This window comes from Mytilus californianus, unplaced genomic scaffold (genome assembly GCF_021869535.1).
Source record: "Mytilus californianus isolate M0D057914Y unplaced genomic scaffold, xbMytCali1.0.p SCAF_8, whole genome shotgun sequence".
Taxonomy (NCBI): Eukaryota; Metazoa; Mollusca; class Bivalvia; order Mytilida; family Mytilidae; genus Mytilus; species Mytilus californianus.
The window spans coordinates 94,610,363-94,623,316 of NW_026262734.1; the positions used below are offsets into that span (position 1 = coordinate 94,610,363).

A 12,954-nucleotide genomic window follows, 5' to 3' on the forward strand; every position below is an offset into this window, starting at 1 on the left:
CCAAGTGTGTACTGTATGCATAATTATAATAAAAGATATATAACAGAATTTAATACCATCAACATTAATCAGTAGTAATTTGCATTTTTTTCATTTGACTGTGATTTTAACAAGTCTTTCAACTGATGTAATAAAATAACAAATCCTTACATACAAAACTGTACAAGCCGATCCCCAAGCTGATGTATACAAACTTTGTTTTTGTCTAAATTAAGTTATAAAAACTTCTCAAATTGAGAAATGTTGTTTGATTTGCCGAATCCTTCCTATAAAAGACGAGACAGGATGGGTTGTTCTTTAAATTTTTTATTCATATCAGTGTGAGCTGTATTTTGAAGCGTCAACCTCATGAACACTCATTATGGAATTACCAAATGATTTGAAAGCGCTTTTAGCCACCATGAAGTTAGAAGGAAAAGAACCATTTATCCTGATTCAAATATGTCACATAATCCTCCGAAGTTAATATAAATTATTCATTATTTTATTATGGGGCCGGATCGACGTGGGCCGGATCGACTTGGGACCAAATCAGTTCGGGATCGCAACGACCTGATACCTTATACATTATTATTTAGATTAAAAACAGTGAATAATATTGAGTTAGTATCATTTCCGCTTTGTAATATTATTCTTTTTAACAAAAGGAATGATTTTGCACTGTAAATTTATATGCTTCTGATTGAATCAAAAATTGGTTGAAGAATTGATTTTGGTCTACATACATGTACATGTATGTCAGTATTATCAGCGCTAAAAACAGGTACACAGCAACTTGAACTTCTGAAAATTTATATCTGAAAGCACCAAGAGCACACTATTCTTACCAAAAATTGTATATATATTATTAATAAGAAAAAGAGCATATGACTCCAACTTTAAATAAAATTGTATAGATTTTACAAAACTAAAGGGTATGATGATAACATGTTAGTAAAATGTGAAATACATCTGTTGATTTGTTAAATTTCAATAACCTTCTGTAGCTCATCTGGTAGAACCTGCCACATATTATTCCATTTTTGGATATAATATTCCATACTGTTTATTATAACCCATTTTTGGGGGACTGGTCCCAACCTGTTTAATGGGCAATTTATTCATTCTTTTTCAACATATAAATATACCATTTTATACGATTGCAAATATTATCCACAGATTGCCTGATTGGATGCAAACTGACTGTATTTCCTGAAAAGGATTTTTTTTTAATTCAGTCAGATATCTGTTTGAAATCTTTGAAATTGTTGAGAAATGGTATTAGGACAGGTTAATGAGGAACTTACAAGTTGAAAGATATTTTAGGTTCTGGTTGTTTACATTAACAACAATTCCGAATGTCTAAATTTAAAAGATAGATTTTATTGTTTTATAGAATCCCTTAACAGTTACTTATTTACAAACCTTTAGGTACTCAAATATAGTTATTTGAATAAATAATCGATAATATCAATATTGATAGCCTTAAAATATTACACAAATATCATTATTATTTACTCTTTGAAGTCTTTCATTTATGTGATGGAACTCAAAATCGCTCACTTATTCTGCAAACCCTTTCGGAACCGCTCAGATGTTTTCGTCTCAACACACTGTCTGCTACACAAGAGCATGGAGCAAAAAGAAGATGAAGAAAAGAAAAATGACCTGTTCCGAGATACCCCTGTTAGATATTTAGGTCTGAAAACAGTTTAAAAACTGTATTTGTGAATGATGTTAAACTAAATGAGTGAAATGTCTTAAAATACGAGTTGTTACAGGTTACAGGGATAGTCCAAATCCAAAATGACCTCAGTCTTATTAAGGTTCATCATAACAAATGGACAGATATGGCCGTATTTTCACCTCAAAAACTACTCTGTGTACAGACTTACCTGTGCAGTTTGGAAAGTTTTAAGGCCTGGCATCCACTAGATTTATAAAAGTTAATTTCATTTTGCATATCAGAAAGATAAAATCTTTTTTGGATTATGATGGGCATTTTTTTTCGTTCCTGCAGAAGGTGTAAAAATTAACTAAGTTGGGATACAACTTTGAGATGCTCCCTCTCAGGTAACAACTGATTTGTATTGTATTGATTGTCCTTGATTGGCATGGACAATAGATATCTACACATCTATAGGTGAGTTAAAGGTAGAAACTGAGTGGACAGTATCAAATGCAATTCAGGTGTTTGTTTATTTTTAAACCTTCTGCAGGAAGGAAAAAAATGCCCATCAAAATCCAAAAACGATTTTATCTTTCTGATATGCACAATAAATTAAACTTTTATATATCTAGTGGATGCCAGGCCTTAAAACTTTCCAAACTGCACAGGTAAGTCTGTACACAGAGTAGTTTTTGAGGTGAAAATACGGCCATATTTGTCCATTTGTTATGATGAACCTTAATTAACTCAGGCTTCTTTTGACTTTTTGCTTGAACAGCTTCCTAGAGGTTGCATGGTGATACGGCCCCTAGTCGATCCGACCCAAGTCATTCCCACACAAGTAGATTGGGATCACTTTTATTTAAAGTGGCACCCCAGTCCAATTTAAAAAAAAAAATTCCAATAAGGAATAAAATTATATCAATATATGTTCACGTCCATGGCGTTGTCAGTTTGTTTTCGATCTATCAGTTTGACTGTCCCTCTGGTATCTTTCGTCCCTCTTTCATTGATATTAATGAATTTATGAACAATAGCCCCACCAGACAAATTTAATTTACATGTACAACTAATTTTCAAATGTTGTTTGATCTGTAACCGGAGGCAATATAAATACAGAGTTCGCGAAAACTTATTTTGACCCGTCGGTCATGGGACCGACAAAGCATGATTATTTGTCAGTCCTACAAAATTTTAGCCAGTCCTACAAAATCTGTCAGTTTTATCCTGAAATAAAATTAATAACATATTTTATCGAAAAATAACTTTATTAATAGTAGTTTTATTCTTCGCACCCACAGGCAAATTAACAATGAAGGACCAGTTCAGGTCTTCTGATTGTTCTTATTTAAAGTCATCTTCACTATCCATTTCATCATCTGAATCACTTTCTCGGCTGTTACAGTATTTGTTTGCTCCATTGTAGAGTTCAATCGCCGATTGTTTGCCAGGGATGGCTCTATGAACAAATTTAGTAGGCCACGTGTAAATCACCGCTTTGGTTTGTTAAAAATAAATCCGTAAACCAGTACCGGAAATTGGCTGCGGGTTCATCTGATAACCGATGTAAACACTTATTGGAAACAGTTGCGGTACATCTAATAACCGATGTAAAAAAGTGCCGAAATATGCACTACGACGGCCGTTTTCACATCGGTCATCGGGACCGGCACTAGCCTTCAAAATACTGGTCCGAGCCTCATTTTGACCGACAGGACCGACCATTTTCGCGAACTCTGTAAATAGTTGCTTGTTTCAATCTGTTTTTTTTTAAAGTTGAACTAGATCTTTATGTTTGGTGTTTGGTTTATGTTTATTGAGTCCTGGAACAAGTTGACGATGCCTAAGCAATGCCCATATTCTAAGTATTAGATGAACATAGCATACCAATAGAATAGTCTAAATTCAAACCAGAGGAAACCATATTATGTTATACAACTATAAAATGTGACAAGACCACATACAATAACAACTACTTCCAGTTTTCTAGGACCTGAGTCTCTGCTTCTTAAATCAGTGAGATGATAAAGTTTTCATATTTAATGCACACTAAAACATATATTTTCTAAGTATGTTTACACAATGCAGCATATAATATCATTCTTCAATAAATCATTTCTTCAAGTAAATTCTCCTAATAAGTTATATTTTGCAAAATTATATAGTTGACCCTTAATTAATTATAAAGTTTAACCCTATTTCAATCCTAATAGTAAATCCTACATTTTAAATGAACAAGTTTTCTTTTCCCAGGTGTAGAGAAGCCAAAAAGGTAAAAATTAAGCAAATGGTCCAAAATTATCTCCCTTGCATTTAGAGCAATAGACTGTTAAAAAACAGTATGGAGTTACATTATAAATAGTGCACCTACCTTAATAGTCTCTTTATGAAGACTGTGGCTCTCTTAATGTCGTTTGTTGATGTGGTTCATAAGTGTTTCTCGTTTCTCGTTTTTTATATAGATTAGACCGTTGGTTTTCCTGTTTGAATGGTTTTACACTAGTAATTTTTGGGGCCCTTTATAGCTTGCTGTTGGGTGTGAGCCAAGGCTCCGTGTTGAAGACCGTACTTTGACCTATAATGGTTTACTTTTATAAATTTTGACTTGGATGGAGAGTTGTCTCATTGGCACTCATACCACATCTTCTTATATCTAAGCAATGTTAATGGACAAAACAGAGCACTTAAATTTAGTAACAATTAAGGTATCCAATAGAATTTAAGTTTAGAGACCAATTCCAATTAAATTTACCTTTACTTAATTTGTTTATAAAAATAAAATGGCGTACACCATAAAGTCGAATCAAGCAAAGCCTATGTAAAATTCTGAGAAACGATATTCGGAACCTCTTTAAATAGCAGCCATTTACAAACAAGAAGAATTTCATATTATTTGCTTGAAAATGCACCAAATTAGGCCATTAAGTTGTTTAAAAAGTATTATAAAGGAACAATCAATGTCCGGCTAGATTAATTTTCATAAATATGAAATAGGAAATTGCCAGGACACAGTGTAAGTGAACTTGTGTATTTTTTTTATAGATATTTTGTTTGAAATTCCGGGAAAAAACATCTGGAGAACTTTAAAAATATGCGTCTCCGCTACAGCTCTCAGAAATCATATATCTGCATGATAATTCATAAATTTAAGGTTTCTATAAATAAAAAGCTCTGACTAATTAATATGATTCCGTTGAAAAAGTAATAACAAAAATGTTTTTGTTACGTGGACACTAATTGCCAGATTGCTAGGTTGGGTTAGGAACAGATTAATTACAAATGTAACAATGATATTTGTGTCTACGGTTACTTTGTTATCAGTATGTAAATGCCTTTAAATGTATGCTGGGAATAGTAATAAAACACTAAGTATGTCCAATATGTATGTAATATATATTAAAATACAACTTGAAAACTTTAATTCGTTAACACTTCAATGCTACAATATTGATTTTCAAATGAAATTGCATCCTCCATGGATATAACCATACATATAAGTCCACAATATTTTAGTTCACTGCTGTCAAACTTTGCTTTTGTTGTATCAATTTGCAAGAACTGTGTTTATACATGTTATATACATTTGTAACTTTAATAAAATTTCAAACTTCATATTTTTTTAGTTTTTATTCAAACTTATCTAAAGTTTTAATTTTTCAACTAAAGAAAATTTGGTAATTATGGGAATAACTTCGTTCAATGTTTAAAGTATAATGGCAGTCATAAGGGTATGTGTGCAGTTAAATATATAGAAGTGGTGACACTTTTCTTCCAAATATGGAACCATTGAACTATATTTTTGGCCTTTGGCACTACTAAACTGTAGTATCATCTTGAAGACCATTAAAACAATTAATACTTAAAAACTATTTAAACATTATTTGTTGAAAAATAAAAATAATAATAAGAATAATTAAAATTATAATAATAATAAAAATAAAATAATAATAAAAATAATGAAAATAATAATTATCAAGTATATTGAAAAAATCAGCAACAAAATAAAGTAGGTTAAAAGTTAAATAAATCTAACATAACAATAGTGCAACGTAACCGCAGAAACAAATGTAACATTGTTACGTTTGTAAATAGTGGGTTCCTAACCCAAATATCATTCCCGCAATAAGTGTCGAACGTAACAATAACTTTTTTTGTTACTGTTACGTTTTCAATGAATCGTAGCCAGTGCCTAAATAAATGAACCCACTGACTCAAAGATCAAAGAAAAAAATAGCATTCATCATGTCACAACTGTTTATAGTTCTGTTATATTGACAAACTTGTTGAATGTATTCAAGTTGTTGGTGTACCTTACAATACCTAAAATGTTGATGAGCATTAAGATATTTTGGTACATTTTAGTTATGCTTGCAAGGTTGCTGAATTCTAACATTTCTAATACTATTACTTATGACCATTTAGGTTTTGCCTACAAGGTTGCTGAGTACTAATACAATTATTTTTGTACATTTAGGTTTGGCCTAGATGGTTTAAGTTGATAAAAAGGAATACATTGTACATATATAGGTTATGACTACATAATTGGTGAATTATAAAGGATTATTAAACCAATATTGTCTTGAGTAGATATTTATATTGCAAGAGCTTAAAAAAATTTTAAACATATTTTCGTCATTAATGAAGTCTATACAACTTCAAATTATTTGCACTAGTGCAATATGATTGAATATGGCACAATAACCTGTGACTACCTTTTGTGGGAAATATTAATTATGTTGCTATGAATTAGATTCAATAATAAGACATATATATATATTTGTATATTTAGGTTATGCTAATGAGGTTGGAGAAGCTTTTAGATCAATGGTGCATGTTAATCTGGTACGGTTTACATATGTAGTTGCTAGTGGTTATGTGGTAGCAGACGCAGTTCACAAGGGTCAAGAGGCATCACAGGTAAAGATATTAATATAGATATACAGTGAAACCTGTTTAAAGAGACCAGTTAATTATACATTTGTTATAAGGGAGAACAAAAAAGTGGTCTCATAAGACAGGTGGTCTTTTTATACAGTTTTAATCTACATGAAATGCACTACAGAGGGCTCTTAAATTAATGGTCTTATGAGACAGGGTTTTGCTTAATAAAGGTGCTCTCTTATGCAGGTTGGAGTGTACATGTATACCAGTAGTTCTCTATATCACTTCAAACTACAAAAAATCAGCTGAAGAAAAAAATACAAGAAAAGTTGTGTAAATATGTTCAACAGAATTCAGAAATATCAATACTGATATCTGACAGATAATGTCTTTGTATTCATTGATATAAAGTTACATGTATATAAATTCTTGAAGGGTGTTATTTAACAAATTTGTTGTACTTTATGACTGAAAACTTAGGATGAAATACAAATAATTAAACATGTTTTTAATATATATTCATATATTTCAAATCAAAAAAATTAAAACAGGAAGCGTGTTTAGCTCAGTTTTTAGCTCACCTGACCTGAAAGGTCAAGTGAGCTTTTCTCATCACTTTGCATCCGTCGTCCGTCGTCCGTAAACTTTTACAAAAATCTTCTCCTCTGAAACTACTGGGCCAAATTTGACCAAACGTGGCCACAATCATCATTGGGGTATCTAGTTTAAAAAATGTGTCCGGTGACCCGGCCAACCAACCAAGATGGCCGCCATGGCTAAAAATAGAACATAGGGGTAAAATGTAGATTTTGGCTTATATCTCTGAAACCAAAGCATTTAGAGCAAATCTGACATGGAGTAAAATTGTTTATCAGGTCAAGATCTATCTGCCCTGATATTTTCAGATGAATCGAACAACCCGTTGTTGGGTTGCTGCCCCTGAATTGGTAATTTTAAGGAAATTTTGCCGTTTTTGGTTATTATCTTGAATATTATTATAGATAGAGATAAACTGTAAACAGCAATAATGTTCAGCAAAGTAAGATCTACAAATAAGTCAACTTGACCAAAATGGTCAGTTGACCCCTTAAGGAGTTATTGCCCTTTATAGTCAATTTTTAACCATTTTTCGTAAATTTTTTGTAATCTTTTACAAAAATCTTCTCCTCTGAAACTACTAAGACAAATTTAACCAAACTTGTCCACAATCATCATTAGGGTATCTAGTTTAAAAAATGTGTCCGATGACCCCGCCCGCGAACCAAGATGGCCGACATGGCTAAAAAATAGTACATAGGGTAAAATGCAGTTTTTGGCTCATATCTCTGAAACCAAAGCATTTAGAGCAAATCTGACATGGGGTAAAATTGTTCATTAGGTCAAGATCTATCTGCCCTGAAATTTTCAGACCAATCAGGCAACACATTGTTGGGTTGCTGCCCCTGAATTGGTAATTTTAAGAAAATTTTGCAGCTTTTGGTTATTATCTTGAATATTATTATAGATAGAGATAAACTGTAAACAGCAATAATGTACAGCAAAGTTAGATCTACAAATAAGGCAACATGACCAAAATTGTCAATTGACCCCTTAAGGAGTTATTGCCCTTTATAGTCAATTTTTTACAATTTTCATAAATTTTGTAAATTTTTGTAAATTTTTACAAAGTATTTTCCACTGTATCTACCGGGCCAAGTTCATTATAGATAGAGATAATAGTAAGGAGCAAGAATGTTCAGTAAAGTAAGATCCACAAACACATCACCATCACCAAAACACATCACCATCACCAAAACACAATTTTGTCATGAATCCATCTGTGTCCTTTGTTTAATATGCACATAGACCAAGGTGAGCGACACAGGCTCTTTAGAGCCTCTAGTTTTATTACCAACAATGTATGTTTGATTTACACTACCTCAGCATGAAAAGGCTATATCGTGGTGAATTATTAACTACATGTATGTATTAAATATTTCTTGACAAATCACAATATATAAATAAACATTTTGAATTTTAATCAATTTTCCTGAAGTGTTTCCAAATAGTGAATTTGTTCTTTACACTGATCTGAATTATCAAATCTGCCAACTTTCACGATTTAGGTGTGTACTACACGATTTTGACCCTTTGTCCAGATTACACGATCGTGATCTTGAAAAGAGCCCAAAAACACAATTTTATGAAAATTTACACGAAAAATATTTTTGTTCCCGATTTTGAATTTTCCAAAGGGAGACAAATCGTGATCACCTAATTTTATTCAATCAAAAGTCAATGATCACGCATTCATCAGTTGATTAATGTCGGCATAAAAAAACAATCAAAGAATCGAAGTTTGTTTGGAATTTTGAGTTGTTTTTCTTTGCTTGGGCATTAGAATCATAAAAATTGTGATCGTGAAGTGCGTGTTATCACTTGCAAAATGGTTTTTTCGCCGTCTAAGAAGAAAAAGCGTGTTGCTTCGTGCAAATACTTGGAGAAATGGGAGACCGATGTAAAGTTGTCAAAATCAACCTTAGGCTTGTCACATGGCATGTGATTTTTTTCAAATACTACGGATTTTCTACCTCAGAAACAGATTGCCTTAGTTGTATTTTGCCAAACCTTTCAGAATTTTCAGTCCTCAATGCTTTTCAACTTCATACTTCATGCTTTATTGGCTTTTTTAACCCCTTTTTGTATTCGAGCATCACTGATGAGTATTTTGAAGACGAAACACATATCTATAATGAGTTTCTTTACTTTTCAGAAAACCTATGAAGATGAGAAGAAGAAACAAAGCAGAGTTAGAACAGCAGTATTAGATACTCTTATTTGGCAGGGACTGGCCTCAGTGGCTATACCAGGGTTTACTATAAACAGAGTTTGTACATTTAGTGGCCTCCTTCTGAAAAAATCAACATCATGGCCTGCTCCTATAAGACATTGGACTACAACTTTCATTGGATTAACTTGTATACCTTTCATTATTAAACCTATTGATAGGTCTGTTGACTATTTCATGGAAAATTCTTTTAGGAAATGGTTCCAGGTAGGACCCGTTTTAAAAGAGTTAGTCCATCATGAACGGAATGATTGATAAACAGTCAGCTTTACTTACTGGTAATATTTAATTCCAATGAATAATTCTTTTTTATATCTATGCATAAATTAATAATACTCAATTTTAATCCATTTTATTAAAGCAAACGTTATAAGGACAAAAAGGAAATATTGTATGTTTCCTGTTAACAAACTGTCTTAATTATTTGTCTTATGTGATAGAATGGGAAAAGAAACAGGCTCAGTAAGGACCATTTTTGGCCCAACCTCAAAACCAAACATTTTTGTATTTTTAGTCAGAAAAAACATGACTTTCTGATAAAATATAATTTTCTAAACTTTTTTGAAGCATTTTTCCTAGTTGTGGGGCAAAAATTATTAAAAACTTGTAACAAAATCGAAGGATAATGACGGATTTTTGAGTGCATATATTAATCATACATTATTTAACAATATCTAAGGTCCCTGCTGACTCAAATAAACATAATGGATGTCATTTAAGGGCAAAAAACAATAAAGAATAGCTTCAAAAATATATTTGGGACATTTTATCATCATTACAACCCTGCATGCTTTGATTTTACACTATATCATGTATGTAATTTGTATGTTTTCCATGAATTTGAAACAGCATTATAAACCATGTTTGACTTTTTATAAGTTTAGAAGAAATTTTACTGGATTGCTGACTATTTTAGTATGCAATGGTTAGTGTATTTTTATTTTTTGTTATTAAGAACATTTTTATTGTTTTTAAAAATAAATTGTTATTCTTGTTTTATTTATTGCTATGTTTTGCCAATTTTTCTGGTATAGATTAATAATTGCCTTTTGCAGTCATATTTGATCTATATTTAACACTTCCTGAAAAACTTTGGGGAGCGTATTGTAATCACTTTGTCGGTCCATGTGTCTCAAGCCGGTAATTCAATGTCCCAAGATGGTAACTCAAATGTCCCAAGCTGGCAACTCAAATGTCCCAAGATGGTAACTCTAATGTCCCAAAATCGTAACTCTAATAAAGCTGGTAACTCAAATGTCCCAAGATGGTAACTCTAATGTCCCTAGATAGTAACTCGAATTACCAAGGTGGTAACTAGAATGTCCCTAGATTGTAACTAATGTCCCTAGATTGTAACTCAAATGTCCCAAGCTGGTAACTCAAATGTCCTAAGGTAGTAACTCTAATGTCCCAAGCCAGTAACTCTAATGTCCCAAGCTGGTAACTGTAATGTCCAAAGCTGGTAACTCAAATGTCACAAGATGGTAACTGTCATGTCCCAAGATGGTAACTCTAATCAAGCTGGTAACTCAAATGTCCCAAAATGGTAACTCAAATGTCCCAAAATGGTAACTCTAATGTCCCTAGATAGTAACTCGAATTACCAAGGTGGTAACTCGAATGTCCCTAGATGGTAACTAATGTCCCTAGATAGTAACTCAAATGTCCCAAGCTGGTAACTCAAATGTCCTAAGGTAGTAACTCTAATGTCCCAAGCCAGTAACTCTAATGTCCCAAGCTGGTAACTGTAATGTCAAAAGCTGGTAACTCAAATGTCACAAGATGGTAACTCTAATGTCCCAAGATGGTAACTCTAATCAAGCTGGTAACTCAAATGTCCCAAAATGGTAACTCTAATGTCCCTAGATAGTAACTCGAATTACCAAGGTGGTAACTCGAATGTCCCTAGATGGTAAATCGAATGTCCCAAGCTGATAACTCAAATGTCCGAAGGTGGTAACTGTAATGTCCCAAGCCGGTAACTCTAATGTCCCAAGCTGGTAACTGTAATGTCCCAAGCTGGTAACTCAAATATCCCAAGATGGTAACTCTAATGTCCCAAGATGGTAACTATAATGTCCCAAGATGGTAACTCGAATCTCCCTTGATGGTAACTCGAATGTCCCTTGATGGTAACTCAAATGTCCCTTGATGGTAACTCTAATGTTCCAAGGTGGTAACTCAAATGTCCCAAAATGGTAACTAGAATGTCAATTGATGGTAACCCAAATGTCCCAAGATGTAAACTCAAATGTCCATTGATAGTAACTCGAATTTCCTTTGATAGTAACTCGAATGTCCCTTGATGGTAACTCTAATGTCCCAAGAATGTAACTAAAATGTCTCTAGATGATAGCTCTTAAAGTCCAAAACTGGTTACTCAAATGACCCAAGATGTAAACTATAATGTCCCAAGAAGGTATGGCCCAAGATGGTCACCTCAATCTCCCAAGATGGTAATTCGAATGTCCCAAGTGGTAACCCGAATGTCCCTTGCTAGATTGAAATTACCGTTATACAGATGGAAGATATAGGGAAGGGGATTGATTGATTGATTGTTGGCATCACAGTTTTTATTGGTGGAGGAAGCTGGAGTGCCATGAGAGAACTACGGACCTTTCGCATGAAAACTTGCAATCCTAGTCAATTAAGATCGGGAGATGAAAGACATAGGAAAGGGAAGAAGCCTATTGATTTTGCAGTTAATAGGTTTTTAGGTCAATGCCACTGTTACTTTCCTTGCTAGATTGGAATGACACTTATACAGTTGGAAGATATAGGAAAGGGGAAGAAGCCTATAAATTGCAGGACCTAAAGGTCCCTAGATGGTAATTCGAATGTCCCAAGCTGGTAATTCAAATGTTCCAAGGTGGTAACTCTAATGTACCAAGATGGTAACTAACGTTCCAAGCTGGTAACTCAAATGTCCCAAGATGGTAACTCTAATGTCACTTGACTGTAACCCTAATGTCCCAAGATGGTAACTCAAATGTCCTTTGATGGTAACTCGAATGTCCCTTGATGGTAACTCTTAATGTACCAACATAGTAACTAAAATGTCCCTAGATGGTAGCTCTAATGTCGCAAGCTGGTTCCTCAAATGTCCAAAGATGTTAACTTTAATGTCTTAAGAAGGTATGTCCCAAGATGGTAACCCCAACTGGTTTTATTGGTGGAGAAAGCTTGAATGCCAGGAGAGAACTACGGACCTTTCGCATGAAAACTTGCAATCCTAGTCAATTAAGATCGGGAGATGAAAGACATAGGAAAGGGAAAGCCTATAAATTGCAGGACCTAAAGGACCAGGTCACTGTAACTAAAATAGTTTTTGTCGAGCCTGCGACTTTTTTCGCAGAAAGCTCGACATAGGGATAGTGATCCGGCGGCGGCGGCGGCGGCGGCGTTAACTAACTTTTTAAAAGCTTAATATTTCAGAAGGTAGAATACTTGGATGCTTCATACTTTTTATATAGATGCCTTATGATATGAAGTTTTCGTCAGTCATATGCCCATTGTCCTTGACCTCATTTTCATGGTTCAGTGACGACTTGAAAAAAAAATTGTAATGTTAATTTCTCTCTTATTATGAGGGATAGGA

General features: G+C 33.4%; 1 protein-coding gene across 1 annotated transcript; it reads left to right on the forward strand.

Annotated features, from left to right (window-relative positions):
• The first annotated feature begins 1,564 nt into the window (after positions 1 to 1,564).
• Positions 1,565 to 10,355, forward strand: LOC127711237 (mitochondrial fission process protein 1-like). Its single transcript, XM_052217223.1, has 3 exons — positions 1,565 to 1,678; positions 6,438 to 6,565; positions 9,282 to 10,355. Exons 1-3 carry the CDS (start codon positions 1,612 to 1,614, stop codon positions 9,609 to 9,611), a joined length of 525 nt encoding a protein of 174 aa, XP_052073183.1. The 5' UTR covers positions 1,565 to 1,611; the 3' UTR covers positions 9,612 to 10,355.
• The last annotated feature ends 2,599 nt before the right edge of the window (positions 10,356 to 12,954 follow it).